At 44.2% G+C, this 22,458-nt stretch overlaps 1 protein-coding gene across 3 annotated transcripts in view; it reads right to left on the reverse strand.

Annotated features, from left to right (window-relative positions):
* The window catches only part of LOC129867968 (teneurin-2-like), a 355,999-nt gene that overhangs the window by 40,202 nt on the left and 293,339 nt on the right, over nt 1–22,458 (reverse strand). For all 3 annotated transcript variants that reach the window (XM_055941491.1, XM_055941490.1, XM_055941492.1), the window contains 2 exons: nt 21,846–22,068; nt 4,580–4,818 (listed from right to left, as the gene is read on the reverse strand). In XM_055941491.1, the coding sequence (XP_055797466.1) occupies nt 4,580–4,818; nt 21,846–22,068 (462 nt within the window). The remainder of the gene's footprint in view (nt 1–4,579; nt 4,819–21,845; nt 22,069–22,458) is intronic.

Below are 22,458 nucleotides of genomic sequence, written 5' to 3' on the forward strand. Positions count from 1 at the left end.
CGGTGGCAGTGGCGGTGTCTGTGTACGTGTTTGTGTTTGTGGCTGCAGTGGAGAGCTCAGCAGCTGTGTCTGTGTCTATGGCGGTGTCTGTGGCGGCATCAGTGTCTGTGGTAGTGTCTGTGCCTGTGGCAGTGTCTGTGTCTGTCTGTGTCTGCAGTGGAGAGCTCAGTGGCTGTGTCTGTGGCAGTGTCGGTGGCAGTGTCTGTGCTTGTGGCAGTGTCTGTGGCGGTGGCTGTGTCTGTGGCTGTGCCTGTGGCAGTGTCTGTCTGTGTCTGTCTGTGTCTGTGTCTGCAGTGGAGAGCTCAGCGGCCCAGTTTTGTTTGCTTGTAAAAAGCCATGACCACATTTCTTTCTGCAGTTTGTGCGCACGCACAGGGGTCGGTTCTGCTCAGAGGTCCGGGCCCGCTGAGTATTGGCGCGGCTCGAAAGGCTGGATCAGAACCGCTCAGACTGTAGAGCCCTGACCGGCGCAGAGGATATGGAGTGCTCTGTCTGCTGAGCGGTGGCCAGTGCCTCCCTCTGTGTGCCTGCGTGCCACACCATGCGAACATAATCCCACAGGTAATGGGGGAGTTTCACCTCTGCACACACACAGCCAGCCTCTACCCACGGCTGCGCAAAATCAATGAGCCATCTCTCTCTCTCTCTCTCTCTCTCTCTCTCTCTCTCTCTCTCTCTCCCTCTCTCTCCCTCTCTCCCTCTCTCCCTCTCTCCCTCTCTCCCTCCCTCCCTCCCTCCCTCCCTCCCTCCCTCCTGTGAGTGTGTCTTCAGCTTTGAAAAGGACAAGCGTGTCAACGGAATATCACAGTGAATAAATATCTCCACAAACATGGCAATTCCAAACAGTGAAGCCCTATAATAAGGGTGAGGTCTAAATAAAACCACACTGCCGCATTGCCTTGGCCACACAACTCTCTATTCCTGCCACACAGAGCCCTTAATAAAGCACATTCAGCCAGCTCTCAATACCACTACAGTCCCCCGTAGAGAAACTGGCACACGGTACATAGTATCTGTGTGTAGATATTCCTACATCATTCCTCCACACAGAGATTGGCCTTAGCTGTTATTATGTGACCACAGTAAGGCTCTTGATCGGCTCATCAAAGCCCCTTTGAGGTTTTCGCTCTCATTTCCCAGCCTGTGCCACTCCTGCAGTGGGCTCTGCTCCCTCTCTCTATCTCTCTCTCTCTCTTCCTCTCTACGGCTAACGCTATACGCCTCGGTATCGACCATGCCCACAGTCCTCAAAAGAGCATGGCTTGGGGAGCGGTCGGCGCTCTCTCTCTCAGCCTGGTGTGTGGAGCTAACAGCACAGCTCACTGCGCCCCACCATGCTGCGATGACTCACAATCACCATGTCAGACCTGAACACTGCCTGAGACACCTCATTCTAGACTATACATCATTACCTCACAAAACAAAATGCAAATAGTAAATATTATGTGATGAAATCGATCATGGAGTACGGCTAGAGTAGGCTGAGTCTTCATATTCTTTCCAAGTACTTCATCTGGGTCATACATGAATAAATTTGACATAATATAATAGCCAACATAATATGCACTCAGGCCCGTATTGATCCATTGTATGTCAAATGCCAAGCTAATTATGATATATGTGCATGCTTTTAACAATTTGCTTTGCCCTGTCAAGTATTTATGAATTTTAATGTCATTAGAGAGATAGGCTTAAAGGTATGCCAGTCAACCATACCATTGACAATAATATTATCAGGTTTGAATATTTTCTAGTTCATTCCCAAACAGGTTAAATGCGCCAAGCCAATCGGATAACAGATCAGTGGTATAATGTACTTAAGTAAAAATACTTTAAAGTACTTAAGTAAAAAATACTTTAAAGTATTAGCTCAGTTGGTAGAGCATAGTGCTTGCAATGCCATAGTTGTGGGTTTGATTCCCACGTGAGACCAGTATGAAGATGTATGCACTCCTTACTGTAAGTTGCTCTGTATGAAATCATCTGCTTAAATGACTCAAAATTGAAATGTTCTTTTTGTGGGTATCTATATTCTAGACAACTTTTACACATTCCTAAAGAAAATACGTATTTTTTTTTTTACTCCTATACGTTTTCCCTGACACCAAAAAGTACTCAGTACATTTTGAATGCTCAGGCATGACAGAATTATGGTCCAATTCAAGCACCTATCAATAATAACGCATTGCCATCCCAGAATAGATGGATGCAGTTGAATACATGATGAATGTAATTCACCAATACATTTCTTGGTAGTCCCAAACATATTGCTATCAGGTTGTAAATCCCAGCTGATCTGCTACATTGTTTGCTGCCTCCATTCAGGATGCACTGTTCCAGGTTCAATGACTCAATATTTTGGACAAAAACGGACGAATATAACTAAGGCTGGGGATGTCAGTACGATCAAACTAGTAAGGGCAATGATCACAAGTCAGTCACGGCTAATAGGCTAGCGTATCTATTTATTTATCTATTTATTTATCAAGCTAAAAACACGGTGCCTAACATTAGCTAGTTACCTGCTGGGAGGATGTCATGTCATTGGATGGGTAAGTGACCGACTTTCGTTTTTTTGGGTGGCTACAGCTAGAGATGAGGGTGTCATTTGGTTAGCTAGCAAGAAATGTCAATCGCTTTGCTAGTTAGCTAACGTTAGCTAGCTATGCTGAACTTGAACAACTTTTATCCAGTCAGCATATCCCTTGTGTTCGTAAATTCACTCGAGCTATCTACTCCGATTTCAGAGCACTCTCATCTGTGTGCCAGAGCGCAGAATAACTGATGAATTTACGAACATGCAACACCTGTTGAATATGACCGATGTCAGTAAACATCTGCAAAAAAAGTTATTAAATTGTTACCAGCAGCACAGTTAGTCACTAACAATGTTGATAACATGTAAACAGTATAACCAGCTCTGCTAGGGCGATTAAAATGGTCAGAGTGAGGTGTTCTCTCATTTGTGTCTAGAAAGCTAGCCAACTTTAGCAAGTTAGCTTGGGTGCTTGACTGCATTTGTGAATAATGCCCAGATCAACCCTACTTCTTGGCCAGAGCGCCCAGTGGCAATACTGCAGTGGGCACTCAGACAATCTGACAACGCTCTGAATTTACAAACGACCCAGAGCGCACACAGACACACTGGAGGCAATTTATGAACGCACCTTAAATTGTCAATCTGGCATCGATCAAAGGCAAGTTCCCATTCAGTTGTCAAAATGTGGGTTGGGACAAGCATGTATTGACAGGCAAACTGCAGAAGGACAAGCAGGCTACTATTCCCCATCGTTTATCAGTGCAATTTTGGCGTCCAACTAACTTAGATGAAAAAGTTTGAGAGGGTCTATCTAATGTTCTCTCGTTAGATTTTAGCTCATCTCGCTTTGGCTACCATTAGTTGTTGATCTTATTTTAGTTGATGTGCATAACTGAGGGAGAGATGGCCTACCTGTACATAGTTGTTTGATCAATTGGACTGTAAAGTTCCCAAATGTAAGATCTCTCCCGTGGTATTTACACATTTGCAAAGATCCATTCAGGTGTATTTCGTGGCTTTTGGCGAATGTGTTCATTCTAATGATGCTAGTCATGCTGTTGCTACTGCCTGTAAACACACAGTCCAGTTCAAAGTGAATGATGGCAGACCCGTGTGGCAAATGGCGTATTTGCATAAAGGCCTACTGTAGCTCTGATTGGCTATGGCGCACCGGTCTATAGACTCCATGGTCCTGGACGAGACAGATGTTTTTTTAGGTTTTATTTACTGCAGTGTCTATTAATTGTCCAAAACCACAGCTGCTTTCCCACTCTATATTGCTATACAATTTTCACAAATGCTTTACTCGCCGTCGTTCCCAAACATTCTATGGATTTCTGAACATGTGAAAATGTTCATATCTACTGTAAGTGTATGCTTGTCAGAAAATGTACAAAAATGTACAAAAAAAATTGATATTATTCCTAGGGGTGTATATGAACAGATTTGAATAAGATTTCATATTGCTAAAATGCTGTCAGTTCCACTTTTTATTTAACATGTATTTAACCAGGCAAGTCAGTTAAGAACAAATTATTATTTACAATGACGGCCTACCCCAGATGATGCTGGGCCTATTGTGCGCTGCCCTATGGGATTCCCAATCACGGCCGGTTGTGATACAATCTGGATTCAAACCAGGGTGTCTGTAGTGACGCCTCTAGCACTGAGATGCAGTGCCTTAGACCGCTGTGCCACTCGGGATGAGTATGAGAATTTAGTACTTTTTCCACCACTGTACTTAAGTACATTTGAAACCAGCTACTTTTAGACTTTTACTCATAAAGCATTTTACTGGGTGGCTTTTACCGGAGTCATTTTCTATGAATGTATCTTTACCTTCACTCAAGTATGACTTTTCCACCACTGCAGAAGATAGCGTATCACAATAACAAGGGGGCCTGCTGTACTGTACTGTATTGTATTGTACTCTACTGTATTTTACTGTATTGTACTGTTCTGTATTGTACTGTATTGTATTGTATTGTATTGTACTGTACTGTACTGTACTGTACTGTATTGTACTGTATTGTAGCCTACCTATGAAGTAGGAGAGCAGCACGACCAGCAGGATGGCAGCAGCGATGGCCGACACGGCAGCACATTTCCAGCTGCAGTACTTGGAGGGTTTCTTCAGCTTGAAGGAGCTCCTAGAGAAGGTGTTTCTGGGTAGCAGCCGCGGCGGGGGGGAGTAGACGGTCCCAGATGTCAGCGGGTACCCTGGAGACGAGCTGCTGAACAGGGGAGTGGTCCCGGACGGTGTTTTAAACAGGAAATGCCTACAGCGATGGAGAGAAAGAGAGAGAAAGAGAGGACACAGAGAGTTAGAATCAGCTGCTACATGGTCTCTATTACCAATAGAATGTGTAAATTGCGTTGGAGTGAACAGTCGCTTTCTGAATATAATGAGACATCTGGAGCAATGAAGTGCTCCTCTATATTCCAGCAGCAATTATTCACCGGTCATTTACATGCATTGATTTTCTTATTCTTAAAACTTATTCACACTTCAAATTGGTCTAGAGACACCGAATTATACAGCTAAAAGCATACAGAATATAAAGATTGTTTCATATCTCCTTCCAGACGCCTACCCAGCATTTGATGATGGTCATTATCGTCGTTAGTGCTTAGAGAGAATAAGAATGAACTGCTTCTTCGTTGTCATCAGTCTCATTTCTACCTAAAACAACGTACTGCAAATATACCAATATAAAAGCTTAGTAAATACTGTAGTTAAGTCAGTCTGTTTTAACAGTATCTCTCCCCCAGCACCTCATTGCCCTCTTTACAGTCAGAGAGGCAGTCTGACTCTGTGGGCTGTGTCCGGTGCCCGGCTTGGCTATGGGCAGACCACAGTGCCAAGCCAGTGCCCTGCGCCAGGTGGGCGGCGGGCCAGGGGAGGTCCACGAGAAGGCAGATGGGATTGGGATGAAAGTGGAAGACAGTTGACCATGCCGCTTTGATGCCGGTCAGAAGCTCTCACAAGCTGCTTCCCCACACTAAACCCAGAAGCACTCTCCTCTCAGATCTCCTTCCACATCTCCAGGCCGGATGGGGAAGGAAGCCCAAAACGACCCCCCCCCCCCCCTCATCTCTCTCTCACCTCCAACAACTGAGGGAAGCTATAACTCTCTTACTGATCTCTCCCTTTCCACTTCAACAGCCCCTCCCCCCACATCACATCAAATCACCACACACCCCAAACTCCATCTTTCTCCTTCTACTCTGTAATAGTGACTCGGTACCGCTACTCCCTGTACGTAGCCTCGTTATTGTTATTTTATTGTGTTACTTTTTTTGTTTTGTTTATTTAGTAAATGTTTTCTTAACTCTATTTTCTTAACTGCATTGTTAGCTAAGGGCTTATAAGTAAGCATTTCCCTGTAAGGTCTACTACACCTGATGTATTCAGCATTTCACTGTAAGGTCTACTACATCTGTTGTATTCAGCATTTCACTGTAAGGTCTACTACACCTGTTGTAGTAAGCATTTCACTGTAAGGTCTACTACACCTGTTGTATTCAGCATTTCACTGTAAGGTCTACTACACCTGTTGTATTCAGCATTTCACTGTGAGGTCTACTACACCTGTTGTATTCGGCATTTCACTGTGAGGTCTACTACACCTGTTGTATTAAGCATTTCACTGTAAGGTCTACTACATCTGTTGTATTCAGCATTTCACTGTAAGGTCTACTACACCTGTTGTAGTAAGCATTTCACTGTAAGGTCTACTACACCTGTTGTATTCAGCATTTCACTGTAAGGTCTACTACACCTGTTGTATTCAGCATTTCACTGTGAGGTCTACTACACCTGTTGTATTCGGCATTTCACTGTAAGGTCTACTACACCTGTTGTATTAAGCATTTCACTGTAAGGTCTACTACACCTGTTGTATTCAGCATTTCACTGTAAGGTCTACTACACCTGTTGTATTAAGCATTTCACTGTAAGGTCTACTACACCTGTTGTATTCAGCATTTCACTGTGAGGTCTACTACACCTGTTGTATTCAGCATTTCACTGTAAGGTCTACTACACCTGTTGTATTCAGCATTTCACTGTAAGGTCTACTACAGCTGATGTATTCAGCATTTCACTGTAAGGTCTACTACACCTGTTGTATTCAGCATTTCACTGTGAGGTCTACTACACCTGTTGTATTCAGCATTTCACTGTAAGGTCTACTACAGCTGATGTATTCAGCATTTCACTGTAAGGTCTACTACAGCTGATGTATTCAGCATTTCACTGTAAGGTCTACTACACCTGTTGTATTCAGCATTTCACTGTAAGGTCTACTACACCTGTTGTATTCAGCATTTCACTGTGAGGTCTACTACACCTGTTGTATTAAGCATTTCACTGTAAGGTCTACTACATCTGTTGTAGTAAGCATTTCACTGTAAGGTCTACTACACCTGTTGTATTCAGCATTTCACTGTAAGGTCTACTACACCTGTTGTATTCAGCATTTCACTGTAAGGTCTACTACACCTGTTGTATTCAGCATTTCACTGTGAGGTCTACTACACCTGTTGTATTCGGCATTTCACTGTAAGGTCTACTACACCTGTTGTATTAAGCATTTCACTGTAAGGTCTACTACACCTGTTGTATTCAGCATTTCACTGTAAGGTCTACTACACCTGTTGTATTAAGCATTTCACTGTAAGGTCTACTACACCTGTTGTATTCAGCATTTCACTGTGAGGTCTACTACACCTGTTGTATTCAGCATTTCACTGTAAATCTACTACACCTGTTGTATTCAGCATTTCACTGTAAGGTCTACTACAGCTGATGTATTCAGCATTTCACTGTAAGGTCTACTACACCTGTTGTATTCAGCATTTCACTGTGAGGTCTACTACACCTGTTGTATTCAGCATTTCACTGTAAGGTCTACTACAGCTGATGTATTCAGCATTTCACTGTAAGGTCTACTACAGCTGATGTATTCAGCATTTCACTGTAAGGTCTACTACACCTGTTGTATTCAGCATTTCACTGTAAGGTCTACTACACCTGTTGTATTCAGCATTTCACTGTAAGGTCTACTGCACCTGTTGTATTCGGCGCATGTGACAAATAAAATTTGATTTGATTTATTCACTTCCACACAAAAAGATGACAGTTTCTTCTCCTCTCCTCAGTTTGAGAAGCAGTGACTAGATCAATGGTGGATATCTACCAATTAAATAGTCTCTTCTCCTGAGGTAAGGTCTTCATGGGGTCTGATCAATCCTAGCAGGAGTACACTGACAGTGACGCTAACAGGCTCTCCACAGCTCGTCTCTCAACCAACCACCAACTACTTGAGAACGCCAAGGATGGGAAAGGTCTGGGAAAAAATAGTACAAAATAAGGAGGAAATATGTAAAAGATGTTTGTTAAATTGACTATGAGTTGTAAAGGAAAAGAGCGCTCCTTTGAAGTAGGTGTCAAGCCTCACTCAATTCTTAATTCACCGGTTTGGTTCAAATGACAGCGTCAGCTCAGAAATAATTTAATGGGGTGAGAAAGGAATAGAATGACATAGATATGAGTGAGAGAAAAAGTGAGGCTGTGTGAGGGGGAAAAAAATGGTTATTTGCAAAAACAAAGTGTAGGAGGCGTGTGTACATCTCATAACTCAAGGCCCTACCTCAACGTGTCTCTGTCAGTCTTTACATTTGGGATCAGTTTAACATTGGGCTTTACAGGCAGTCAAGGTCAACTGTGAAACCTGCTCAAGGCAAGAGCCTGTTTTTCATAGCGATGATGATTGTATATCGGCATTCCTCACCTGGAATAGTGCCGATAAAGTGGGCTGACTAGCCTGTCTCCCCCACCAGTCAATATCAAATGATGGCTAGCTGCTGAGATCAACACACACCCCACTAATCCCAAGGTCTCTGAAATGTGACCTAATAAGCAACCTTCAATTCACTCTAATAATCTCCCACCTGTGTAAGGTCAAATAAACACCTTGAGTGACGGTTTGTTCTAAACATAATATATTAAATATACTGTGTATATATGTCTTATATTAACAGAGAAACTGCCAGGGGTGATCAAAGGGATTACATCAAAGGATATGTTTGATGGGTTGATCCCCATTTTTGGCTGTGTTAAATATGACTTCAGCCTACTACGATGCACACATGCTGACTTTCCAGTTGGCCGTTACTGCCTCAGAGTATCATTGCCCAGTCCTCAGAGTATCATTGCCCAGGCCTCAGAGTATCATTGCCCAGGTCTCAGAGTATCATTGCCCAGGCCTCAGAGTATCATTGCCCAGTCCTCAGAGTATCATTGCCCAGTCCTCAGAGTATCATTGCCCAGGCCTCAGAGTATCATTGCCCAGGCCTCAGAGTATCATTGCCCAGGCCTCAGAGTATCATTGCCCAGTCCTCAGAGTATCATTGCCCAGGCCTCAGAGTATCATTGCCTATACTCCTAAGTATAAAGGGGATGAAGACAGTGAAAAGTGGTGTCACTGCGGCAACCTGAGAATGTATTTCACTGGGAAAGGAGTGACAATGGGACCTCTGACCCGTCTCCCCCAGCAGCCCTCCTAACAGCTGTGTCCGTGCACTAATGAAAACATGGCCGAGGTTAGCATCCTGCCCCTTAGCCTGGCTTGCCCGCCGAAGCTGCCTGATTAATGGCTTGTACCATGGTGACAGGCAGGCAGGCAGGCCGCTTCCCGCGGCCATCACATCACACTGCGTTAGTGGAGAGAATATCCTCTCAGCTAGATGCATGTTAATTGCAACATGGCAGGCGGCAGGTAAATTAATCCATAAATCAATCATATTTTATCCACCAGGGAACTAGTTATATAGCCGTTATCAGAGACAGCTTTGCAAAGCAAAACAGAGATAGTATAATGACTTTGACAAGTACTAAATAGAGTGACGAGAGGAAATGGATGAGAAATCACAGTTTATTACGTGTGGGTATTATCATTTGAATCATACAACACAATGTTCTCACAACATACACTAGATCATATTATCTCTCCTGACATGACAAAGAAGGCAGTGTGGGGTCCACATCTGTCAACAATGAAATAAACATGCTATTCAGCAGTTATTACAATACCACTTTAGCCCAAGATAACCTTCAGTTCACATACCTCCTCACATTATCTTCAGTTCACATGCCTCCTCACATTATCTTCAGTTCACATGCCTCCTCACATTATCTTCAGTTCACATGCCTCCTCACATTACCTTCAGTTCACATGCCTCCTCACATTACATTCAGTTCACATGCCTCCTCACATTACCTTCAGTTCACATGCCTCCTCACATTACATTCAGTTCACATGCCTCCTCACATTACATTCAGTTCACATGCCTCCTCACATTACCTTCAGTTCACATGCCTCCTCACATTACCCTCAGTTCACATGCCTCCTCACATTACATTCAGTTCACATGCCTCCTCACATTACCTTCAGTTCACATACCTCCTCACATTACCTTCAGTTCACATGCCTCCTCACATTACCTTCAGTTCACATGCCTCCTCACATTACCTTCAGTTCACATGCCTCCTCACATTACCTTCAGTTCACATGCCTCCTCACATTACCCTCAGTTCACATGCCTCCTCACATTACATTCAGTTCACATGCCTCCTCACATTATCTTCAGTTCACATGCCTCCTCACATTACCTTCAGTTCACATGCCTCCTCACATTACCCTCAGTTCACATGCCTCCTCACATTACATTCAGTTCACATGCCTCCTCACACTACCTTCAGTTCACATGCCTCCTCACATTACCTTCAGTTCACATGCCTCCTCACATTACCTTCAGTTCACATGCCTCCTCACATTACCTTCAGTTCACATGCCTCCTCACATTACCTTCAGTTCACATGCCTCCTCACATTACATTCAGTTCACATGCCTCCTCACATTACCTTCAGTTCACATGCCTCCTCACATTACCTTCAGTTCACATGCCTCCTCACATTACCTTCAGTTCACATGCCTCCTCACATTACATTCAGTTCACATACCTCCTCACATTACCTTCAGTTCACATGCCTCCTCACATTACATTCAGTTCACATGCCTCCTCACATTACCTTCAGTTCACATGCCTCCTCACATTACCTTCAGTTCACATACCTCCTCACATTACTTTCAGTTCACATACCTCCTCACATTACCTTCAGTTCACATACCTCCTCACATTACCCTCAGTTCACATGCCTCCTCACATTACCTTCAGTTCACATACCTCCTCACATTACCCTCAGTTCACATACCTCCTCACATTACCCTCAGTTCACATACCTCCTCACATTACCTTCAGTTCACATACCTCCTCACATTACCTTCAGTTCACATACCTCCTCACATTACCTTCAGTTCACATACCTCCTCACATTACCCTCAGTTCACATGCCTCCTCACATTACCTTCAGTTCACATACCTCCTCACATTACCTTCAGTTCACATATCTCCTCACATTACCTTCAGTTCACATACTTCCTCACATTATCTTCAGTTCACATGCCTCCTCACATTATCTTCAGTTCACATACCTCCTCACATTATCTTCAGTTCACATACCTCCTCACATACCTTCAGTTCACATACCTCCTCACATTACCTTCAGTTCACATACCTCCTCACATTACCTTCAGTTCACATACCTCCTCACATTACCTTCAGTTCACATACCTCCTCACATTACCTTCAGTTCACATACCTCCTCACATTACCTTCAGTTCACATACCTCCTCACATTACCTTCAGTTCACATGCCTCCTCACATTACCCTCAGTTCACATACCTCCTCACATTACACTCAGTTCACATACCTCCTCACATTACCTTCAGTTCACATACCTCCTCACATTACCCTCAGTTCACGTACCTCCTCACATTACCTTCAGTTCACATGCCTCCTCACATTACCTTCAGTTCACATACCTCCTCACATTACCTTCAGTTCACATACCTGTTCACATACCTGTTCACATTATCTTCAGTTCACATACCTGTTCACATTATCTTCAGTTCTGAATCATCAATTTCATTGTGACTAAGTACATTATATGAAGGTTATAGCCGACAGTTGACCTGCAGTGAAAATACCAACCAAATGCCTTATAGGACAAAATGAACCCATAATAAAAGGCCTTCAAACGTGAATTGCTTTAGACAACACGCAATATCAAATACCTGCATATTTTAACAGAGGAGAGAGAGCATTAACGCTGCATTTGAATTATGATAAGATTTTTTTCTACGGTGTAGAAAAAGAAACCAATCTCACCTACTAGGTATACGCTATTCCGTTTCAGATGAGACGTTTGGTCTTTTTGTCTTTTGTATTTACCTTTCTAAATGTTTGTCTATCATCCTTTAAGTAGCACTTACAGTAAAAGTATTTTCTTTCCTTCCTGCTCCTATTTGCAAATTGGTCACAACATGCCACTCACAGAGGAGTTCATACCCACACAGACAGTTAAACAGAACCACTGACGAATACAAACCAAGCCAGAATAAAATAGGAGGGCAAATAGTCTCTCTTTTACATGAAACATTTCTCTCATCCTGGGGGAGGGCGTGAAAAGCCAGAGCAATTAACAAGTAAATGGAGATTTTACAGATAATGAACAGGAATTCAACTGGAGTCAAGCCTTATTAGTATTCTGCCAGACATACCAGGACATCATGGTAAAGCTATCAAGGGCAAGAGACATTTTGCAAAATGTTGTAATGAACCCTGGTTGGCATTCGAGGCACGGAGGGCTGAACTGTTGGAGGTTCTAGCTGCCAATCGGTCTCTCTCAATACCAAAACCTCCAGGATGGTATGCAAGCAGGGGCAGATCTGTCTGCAACCCACTCAGCTAGGTGTTAAGACACTGGACCATCCTGACCGCAACGAAGGTGCCAGAGCCAGTCAATCTAAATCAAATAAAATCAACATCAAAAGATTTGAGAGTTCAAAATCAAATCAAATTTGCCACATGCAACAGGTGTAGACTTTACTATGAAATGCTTACTTATACGAGCCCTTTGCCAACAATCTAAGAAAAATGTTTAAAAAAAATAGTAAGACAAAATAACAATAACGAGGCTATATACAAGAGAAAAAAAACCCCTAGTGTGGCTGGTTTATCATTTGGTTTACTACCTTTAGAAGTGATTTAGTGATCGTGCAATAGTTTTCTCTATGTAATGTATTGCACCATGCAATATAAGGGACCACAAAGGAAATAAGTCACTGACTTAATTGTGTTATCCCTAACTAGTTTTTAATGTATGTACTGCGTGTAGCCTATATTAGGGCTGTGACGATACCAATATCGCAATATTTGGTCCTTTAAAAAACGTCGGTCCTTTAAAAACTTGCTGTATGTAACATATTGGTTGCTATAGCTTGGGAAATAAATGAATGTGAATCTGGATGACAGCATAATATTTGTTTCCAACATTAGGGCTGTTTTCATAAAGAAGTGAAATCCGCTTTTTTGTTTTGTTTCCTTGCCACGATACTAACGAGTATTGCGATATTGGTATCGTCCCGGCCCTGATAGATATGTACTTTAAACTGTCAAATAAAATCAATCAATCAACCTTTGAAGACTTCAACAACAGCCAACTAACAATGCGGCATTTGAACACAGATAAAAAATAATTTATATAGCGTAGCTCAGAAGACGTCTCTTCTAGACTGAGCTCACAGTTAAGAGATTTAGAGACTGGGTCTCAGAGAGAGACTGGGTCTCAGAGGGGTTGAAACAGTGAACAAAAAGGCATTTCACATTAGTCCCCCATTTGGAAATTGAACAAGCTACAAACAAACACATAACCATTTAACGTGGCAGTTTTCAATATTTACATGGTAATACAGTACCAGTATGTCCCGCAATAATACCACAACACCATAATAATACCACAATAACATCATAATACCACAATAATACCACAATAATACCACAATAATACCACAATAATACCATAATAATACCACAATAACACAATAATACCATAATAATACCACAATAATACCACAATAATACCACAATAATACCACAATAATACCATAATAATACCACAACAACACAATAATACCACAACAACACCATAATAATACCACAATAACACAATAATACCATAATAATACCACAATACTACCACAATAATACCACAATAATACCATAATAATACCACAACAACACAATAATAATACCACATCAACACCATAATACCACAACAACACCATAATAATACCACAATACCACCATAATACCACAATAATACCACAACAACACCATAATACCACAATAACATCATAATACCATAATAATACCACCATAATACCACAATAATACCACAATACCACCATAATAACACAATAATACCACAATAACATCATAATACCACAATAACACCATAATACCACAATAACACCATAATAATACCACAACAACACCACAATAACACCATAATAATACCACAACAACACCACAATAACACCATAATAATACCACAACAACACCATAATACCACAACAACACCATAATACCACAACAACACCATAATACCACAACAACACCACAATAACACCATAATAATACCACAACAACACCATAATACCACAATAATACCACAACAACACCATAATACCACAATAACACCATAATACCACAATAATACCACAACAACACCATAATACCACAACAACACCATAATACCACAATAATACCATAATAATACCACAATAATACAACAACAACACCATAATAATACCACAACAACACCATAATAATACCACAATAATACAACAACAACACCATAATAATACCACAACACCACCATAATAATACCACAACAACACCATCATAATACCACAATAATACAACAACAACACCATAATAACACCACAACAACACCATAATAATACCACAACACCATCATAATACCACAATAATACAACAACAACACCATAATAACACCACAACAACACCATAATAATACCACAATAATACCATAATACCACAATAATACCACAACGGCATAATACCACAATAATACCACAACAATACCATAATAACACCATAATACCACAATAATACCACAACAATGCCATAATAACACCATACTACCACAATAATACCACAATAATACCATAATAATACCATAATACCACAATAATACCACCATAATACCACAATAATACCATAATACCACAATAATACCACAACAACACCATACTACCACAATAATACCACAATAATACCATAATAATACCATAATACCACAATAATACCACCATAATACCACAATAATACCACAACAACACCACAATAACACCATACTACCACAATAATACCATAATAATACCATAATACCACAATAATACCATAATAATACCATAATACCACAATAATACCACCATAATACCACAATAATACCACAACAAGACCACAATAACACCATACTACCACAATAATACCATAATAATACCATAATACCACAATAACACCATAATACCACAATAACACCATAATACCACAATAATACCACAACAACGCCATAATACCACAATAATACCATAATACCATAATACCACAATAATACCACAACAACACCACAATAACCTCATAATACCACAATAATACCATAATACCATAATACCACAATAATACCACCATAATACCACAGTAATACCATAGTAATACCACAACAACACCATAATACCACAATAATACCACAATAATACCACAATAATACCACAGTAATACAATAGTAATACCATAATACCACCATACCACAATAATACCACAATAATACCATAGTAATACCATAATAATACCACAATACCACAAAACCACAATAATACCACAATAATACCACAGTAATACCATAGTAATACCATAGTAATACCATAATACCACAATAATACCGCAAAAATACCGTAATAATACCACAATAATACCACAATAATACCACATAAATACCACAATAATACCACAGTAATACCACAATAATACCACATAAATACCACAATAATACCACAGTAATACCATAGTAATACCACAATAATACCATAATAATACCACAATAATACCATAATAATACCATAATAATACCACAATAATTGTCACGACTTCTGCCGAAGTTGGTCCCTCTCCTTGTTCGGGCGGCGTTCGGCGGTCGAAGTCACCGACCTAGCCATCGCTGATCCTCTTTTCATTTTCCATTGGTTTTGTCTTGTCTTCCATCACACCTGGTTCCAATTCCATCAATTATATGTTGTGTATTTAACCCTCTGTTCTCCCCCATGTCCTTGTCCGTAATTGTTTGTTGTAGTGCTTGTGCACGGTATGCTGGTATTACGAGTTTTGGTTGACCCATTTATTTGTATTGTTCTGTTGACGGTGATTTATGGATATTAAACAACACCGTTGTAAATCAGTTTTCGCTCTCCTGCGCCTGACTTCTCTGCCGCCAGTACGCACCCCACTACAATAATACCACAGTAATACCACAGTAATACCACAGTAATACCATAATAATACCACAATAATACCATAATAACACCACAATAACACCACAATACCATAATAATACCACAATAACACCACAATAATACCATAATAATACCACAATACCATAATAATACCACAATAACCAGTGGCTTGGTCTTCATATTGCATGAGCCATAAAACATTAAACATCTCAATGAGCTTTTATACTACGTTGTGAGCAGACTTTGAGCATTGTTTACATACACTATGTAAAAGTAATATATGCCAGTTCGCAGATGCTTTTATCCAAAGTGACTAACAGCCATGCGTGCAAACACTTTAAGTATGGGTGGTCCTAGGAATTGAACCCACTTTCTTGGCATAGCAAGCACTATGCTCTACCAACTGAGTTACAGAGGACCACGAGGGGAAAGCCGGGCTCATACATGCCAGATGAGGCTAATAACAAATGTCTTTGCAAATTGACTAAGTCCATGCTATGCATTCCGTTGTTGAGAATATAGGAGAAACACCAATAGGCCTACAGCACCATTGCAGACGTGGTTGCTACTCACTACACCTAGTTTAATTGGGCTCCTCAGGAGAAATCGACTGCTGGAGGAGCACATTCAATCAGGAGAGAGAGAGAGAAAGAGAAAGAGAGAGAGAGAGAGAGAGAGAGAGAGAGAGAGAGAGAGAGAGAGAGAGAGAGAGAGAGAGAGAGAGAGAGACTCAGCTCACCTCTCAGTAATGGAGACTCAGCTCACCTCTCAGTAATGGAGACTCAGCTCACCTCTCAGTAATGGAGATTTTATTATTTCATTTCTGGAATGTGGTGAGACTGGGCCCTGGAGTAAGACAGAAGTTATGTGAAAAACTGTACATCCTATATACAGTAGGCCTATATTCCTCTAAACTAATGGGTAAATTAAGTACAATTTACAGAGCCACACATGGGAATTGAAGTATCCCAAAATGGATCCTTTATGGATAACATCGATGTCACCCTGAATACTTTTGCTGCTCATTCATGAACTGTAGTTCCATAGCGTATCAAGACTAGACCAGGAGGGAATGACATAAGATAGTACACTAGGTTTCTACTGTAGTTCCATAGCGTATCAAGACTAGACCAGGAGGGAACGACATAAGATAGTACACTAGGTTTCTACTGTAGTTCCATAGCGTATCAAGACTAGACCAGGAGGGAACGACATAAGATAGTACACTAGGTTTCTACTGTAGTTCCATAGCGTATCAAGACTAGACCAGGAGGGAACGACATAAGATAGTACACTAGGTTTCTACTGTAGTTCCATAGCGTATCAAGACTAGACCAGGAGGGAACGACATAAGATAGTACACTAGGTTTCTACTGTAGTTCCATAGCGTATCAAGACTAGACCAGGAGGGAATGACATAAGATAGTACACTAGGTTTCTACTGTAGTTCCATAGCGTATCTAGACTAGACCAGGAGGGAATGACATAAGATAGTACACTATGTTTCTACTGTAGTCGTGTACAATAATAGTAAGCTTATACAGATTATTTGTTCCATTGCAAAAGAAAAATGCTTTTCTAAGCCGAACCCAAGACGTGTGAATGTACTGTATGGGTTATATAATCTCCATGGCAGTATGATGGACAGCGTGGCTGGTGGTTCCAGGTCGTAGGGTAAAGGGTCAGGCCCCAGCTGAAATGCTGTTTTGTTCCTATGAGGGAGACTGTAAAGAGGAAGCAGTATTAATGGGTGAAACTAAGTAAAAGTGCTAGCGCTGCAAGACGCCCTAGACAGGGAGGGGCATCTGAAAGACAAAGAAATATGAACTGAAGTGTGTGAGGTCAGGCCCATATGCCCAGACAGAAGCTATATTAATCTGCCTGCTGAGAACAGGCACTGAGGTGGCAGGGGAGAGGGGAGACGGGAGACGGGAAGAGAGAAGGTGGGGGAAGAGAGAAGGTGGGGGACGAGAGAAGGGCAAGGAGGGAGGGGAGGCCGTAGTGAGGGGAAAGATGCATTGTTGTTGTACTGTTTTGTGTGTTTTTTCTCTGCATGTGTGCTTTCTGCTGAGACACGCTTTTAAAGGAATAGTGTACGATTTTTTTTCTTTTCTTCTACTTACCCAGAGTCAAATGAACTCATGGATACCATATTTCCGATGGTGTCAACATAATTATATTTTCATGCAATTTGGAGTAGAATGTTTTTTTTTTAAGTCACCTGAATTGACCTTCACACATTCGTTCTGCAAAAAAATATCTCCTCAACAAAGTGCAACTAACCCCCTCTCCCCACCACCCGCCTTTGCCACCGCTGCTGAAAAAACTCCTAGGAGAAACACTGCGTAGGAAGAGGAGATTGGAGAGTAATGATGTGTTCTCGGTCCACTCAAAAAAAGGGAGGGTCATAAATCCTAACAATCCAGCTAACAAACTACCATACTGGAGACGTTTGGGGAAATACTTGGCCTAAAAACCTGGAAAGCAGTAGAACACAACTCATGCTGCAACAGTATCACACCAAACCAGGAATTGAAGCCTACAATCCTGAGCAGTAACTCATTATTCTGGTGCATCTCAGAAAACATGATGGAATTTAGAAACATTTATAAATATCTATACTGTGTAAAAAACGTTTTTTCTTTTTTTTTTACAGCTGTCCTTTCTTTTTGGAGGCCTTCTGGCTGTGACTCAGGCGCCAGGCTCCATTTTGGAGAAGAGGGAGCAGGTAGGTAGAGGCGCTAGGCTCCATTTTGGAGAGGAGGGAGCAGGTAGGTAGAGGCGCACGGTGGCAGCAGGCATAGCAGGAGCTGTGCCTGTGCTCCCGATTAATAAAACATCTGAGAGACGAGCCCTGTTGCCCCGACCTCATGAATTGTGCACGCATCGTGTTTGAGGTGTGATCTGGGAACATCGAGGAGTGACCCACAGCCCAGCGTAAGCCCGGCAACCACACACCACGGCAACCACACACCACGGTAACCACACACCAAACAAAAGACAGAACAGAGGGAGAGAGGAAGGCACTAGCTTCTATGTCCCACAACCCCAGAGGGAGAGCAGCGGGCAGTACTGTGAGGCACGGTGTGACAGAGGGAGAGCAGCGGGCAGGACTGTGCGGCACCATGTGACAGAGGGAGAGCAGCGGGCAGGACTGTGCGGCACCATGTGACAGAGGGAGAGCAGCGGGCAGGATTGTGTGGCACCATGTGACAGAGGGAGAGCAGCGGGCAGGACTGTGTGGCACGGTGTGACAGAGGGAGAGCAGCGGGCAGGACTGTGCGGCACCATGTGACAGAGGGAGAGCAGCGGGCAGGATTGTGTGGCACCATGTGACAGAGGGAGTGCAGCGGGCAGGACTGTGTGGCAAAGTGTGACAGAGGGAGTGCAGCGGGCAGGACTGTGTGGCACCATGTGACAGAGGGAGTGCAGCGGGCAGGACTGTGTGGCACGGTGTGACAGAGGGAGTGCAGCGGGCAGGACTGTGCGGCACCATGTGACAGAGGGAGAGCAGCGGGCAGGACTGTGTGGCACGGTGTGACAGAGGGAGTGCAGCGGGCAGGACTGTGCGGCACCATGTGACAGAGGGAGAGCAGCGGGCAGGACTGTGTGGCACCGTGTGACAGAGGGAGAGCAGCGGGCAGGACTGTGCGGCACCATGTGACAGAGGGAGAGCAGCGGGCAGGACTTTGTGGCACCTTATGACAGAGGGAGAGCACCGGGCAGGACTGTGTGGCACCGTGTGACAGAGGGAGAGCAGCGTGCAGGACTGTGTGGCACGGTGTGACAGAGGGAGAGCAGCGGGCAGGACTGTGTGGCAGAGGGAGAGCAGCGGGCAGGACTGTGTAGCACTGTGTGACAGAGGGAGTGCAGCGGGCAGGACTGTGTGGCACGGTGTGACAGAGGGAGAGCAGCGTGCAGGACTGTGTGGCACGGTGTGACAGAGGGAGAGCAGCGTGCAGGACTGTGTGGCACTGTGTGACAGAGGGAGTGCAGCGGGCAGGACTGTGTGGCACTGTGTGACAGAGGGAGTGCAGCGGGCAGGACTGTGTGGCACGGTGTGACAGAGGGAGAGCAGCGGGCAGGACTGTGTGGCACGGTGTGACAGAGGGAGAGCAGCGTGCAGGACTGTGTGGCACTGTGTGACAGAGGGAGAGCAGCGTGCAGGACTGTGTGGCACGGTGTGACAGAGGGAGTGCAGCGGGCAGGACTGTGTGGCACGGTGTGACAGAGGGAGAGCAGCGTGCAGGACTGTGTGGCACGGTGTGACAGAGGGAGAGCAGCGTGCAGGACTGTGTGGCACTGTGTGACAGAGGGAGAGCAGCGTGCAGGACTGTGTGGCACGGTGTGACAGAGGGAGAGCAGCGTGCAGGACTGTGTGGCACTGTGTGACAGAGGGAGTGCAGCGGGCAGGACTGTGTGGCACGGTGTGACAGAGGGAGAGCAGCGTGCAGGACTGTGTGGCACGGTGTGACAGAGGGAGAGCAGCGTGCAGGACTGTGTGGCACGGTGTGACAGAGGGAGAGCAGCGTGCAGGACTGTGTGGCACTGTGTGACAGAGGGAGAGCAGCGTGCAGGACTGTGTGGCACGGTGTGACAGAGGGAGTGCAGCGGGCAGGACTGTGTGGCACGGTGTGACAGAGGGAGAGCAGCGTGCAGGACTGTGTGGCACGGTGTGACAGAGGGAGAGCAGCGTGCAGGACTGTGTGGCACTGTGTGACAGAGGGAGAGCAGCGTGCAGGACTGTGTGGCACTGTGTGACAGAGGGAGTGCAGCGGGCAGGACTGTGTGGCACGGTGTGACAGAGGGAGAGCAGCGTGCAGGACTGTGTGGCACGGTGTGACAGAGGGAGAGCAGCGTGCAGGACTGTGTGGCACGGTGTGACAGAGGGAGAGCAGCGTGCAGGACTGTGTGGCACGGTGTGACAGAGGGAGTGCAGCGTGCAGGACTGTGTGGCACGGTGTGACAGAGGGAGAGCAGCGTGCAGGACTGTGTGGCACTGTGTGACAGAGGGAGAGCAGCGTGCAGGACTGTGTGGCACTGTGTGACAGAGGGAGTGCAGCGTGCAGGACTGTGTGGCACGGTGTGACAGAGGGAGAGCAGCGTGCAGGACTGTGTGGCACGGTGTGACAGAGGGAGAGCAGCGTGCAGGACTGTGTGGCACTGTGTGACAGAGGGAGAGCAGCGTGCAGGACTGTGTGGCACGGTGTGACAGAGGGAGAGCAGCGTGCAGGACTGTGTGGCACTGTGTGACAGAGGGAGTGCAGCGGGCAGGACTGTGTGGCACGGTGTGACAGAGGGAGAGCAGCGTGCAGGACTGTGTGGCACGGTGTGACAGAGGGAGAGCAGCGGGCAGGACTGTGCGGCACCGTGTGAAGATGGGCAATGGCAGGGTGGGATGTTGGGTTGAGAGCTCTACCAGCTGTGCTCCCACAAACCTGACCAGAGGCTTTAAATCCAGGGTTAAATCCAACCAACTAAACAGTACAAGGAACCGATAGGAATCAGAATGCTTTCCTGTCCCCCTAAACAGGGAACGTATCCAAACATCATGGCAGGCAGGCAGGTGGGCAGGGTGACTTGGTGACAGGGTGACAGGGCAGGGTGACTTGGTGACAGGGTGACAGGGCAGGGTGACTTGGTGACAGGGTAGGGTGACTTGGTGACAGGGTGACAGGGCAGGGTGACTTGGTGACAGGGTGACAGGGCAGGGTGACTTGGTGACAGGGCAGGGTGACTTGGTGACAGGGTGACAGGGCAGGGTGACTTGGTGACAGGGTGATAGGGTGACAGGTAAACTGACCTGGTCTCCAGAGGAACGCTGCTGTTCAGCGCCCAGCTGTCCTGAAGCTGGACTGACTCTGGCGTGGAGGGACCCTCCCCGGGGGCCGCCGAGGGGGCGTGGGCTGGGCCGCGACGGCTGGCCAGGGTGTTGGGGTTCAGGGAGCTTGCAGACGACTGGTGGTGGTTGTGAGGAGGAGGGAGCGGCGGCCGCAGAGACTGACTGTGATGGTGGTTTGGAGGACCTGAAAAAGAACACAGGAACACATTAGGGCTCGTTGATTGACCAAAATGGTGTTCTAGCGCAGAGATTGAAAAACTTCCTGTTTTGACTGGTTTAATGAAGGCTTCCATTGACAGTGATGCATGTTTGGATGTTTTGTTTCATATGGAACGTTTTTCATATCGTGTTACAGATTGCTATAAGAGATCAGATCTAAATAAGAAAACACATAAACATTTTTTTTTTTAAACGGTACACATATAAAGTACAATATTTTACAGAGCAAATCACAGACTAAATCCAATTTAGAGTGACCAAATCACATTTTAACTTAATACACTGTTTATCACATTGTAACTCAATACACTGTTTGCTGACAAAAAGGCAGGGAGAGAAGGCCTGATAATAAACA

The sequence above is a fragment of the Salvelinus fontinalis genome, chromosome 13, assembly GCF_029448725.1.
Source record: "Salvelinus fontinalis isolate EN_2023a chromosome 13, ASM2944872v1, whole genome shotgun sequence".
Classification (NCBI taxonomy): domain Eukaryota; kingdom Metazoa; phylum Chordata; class Actinopteri; order Salmoniformes; family Salmonidae; genus Salvelinus; species Salvelinus fontinalis.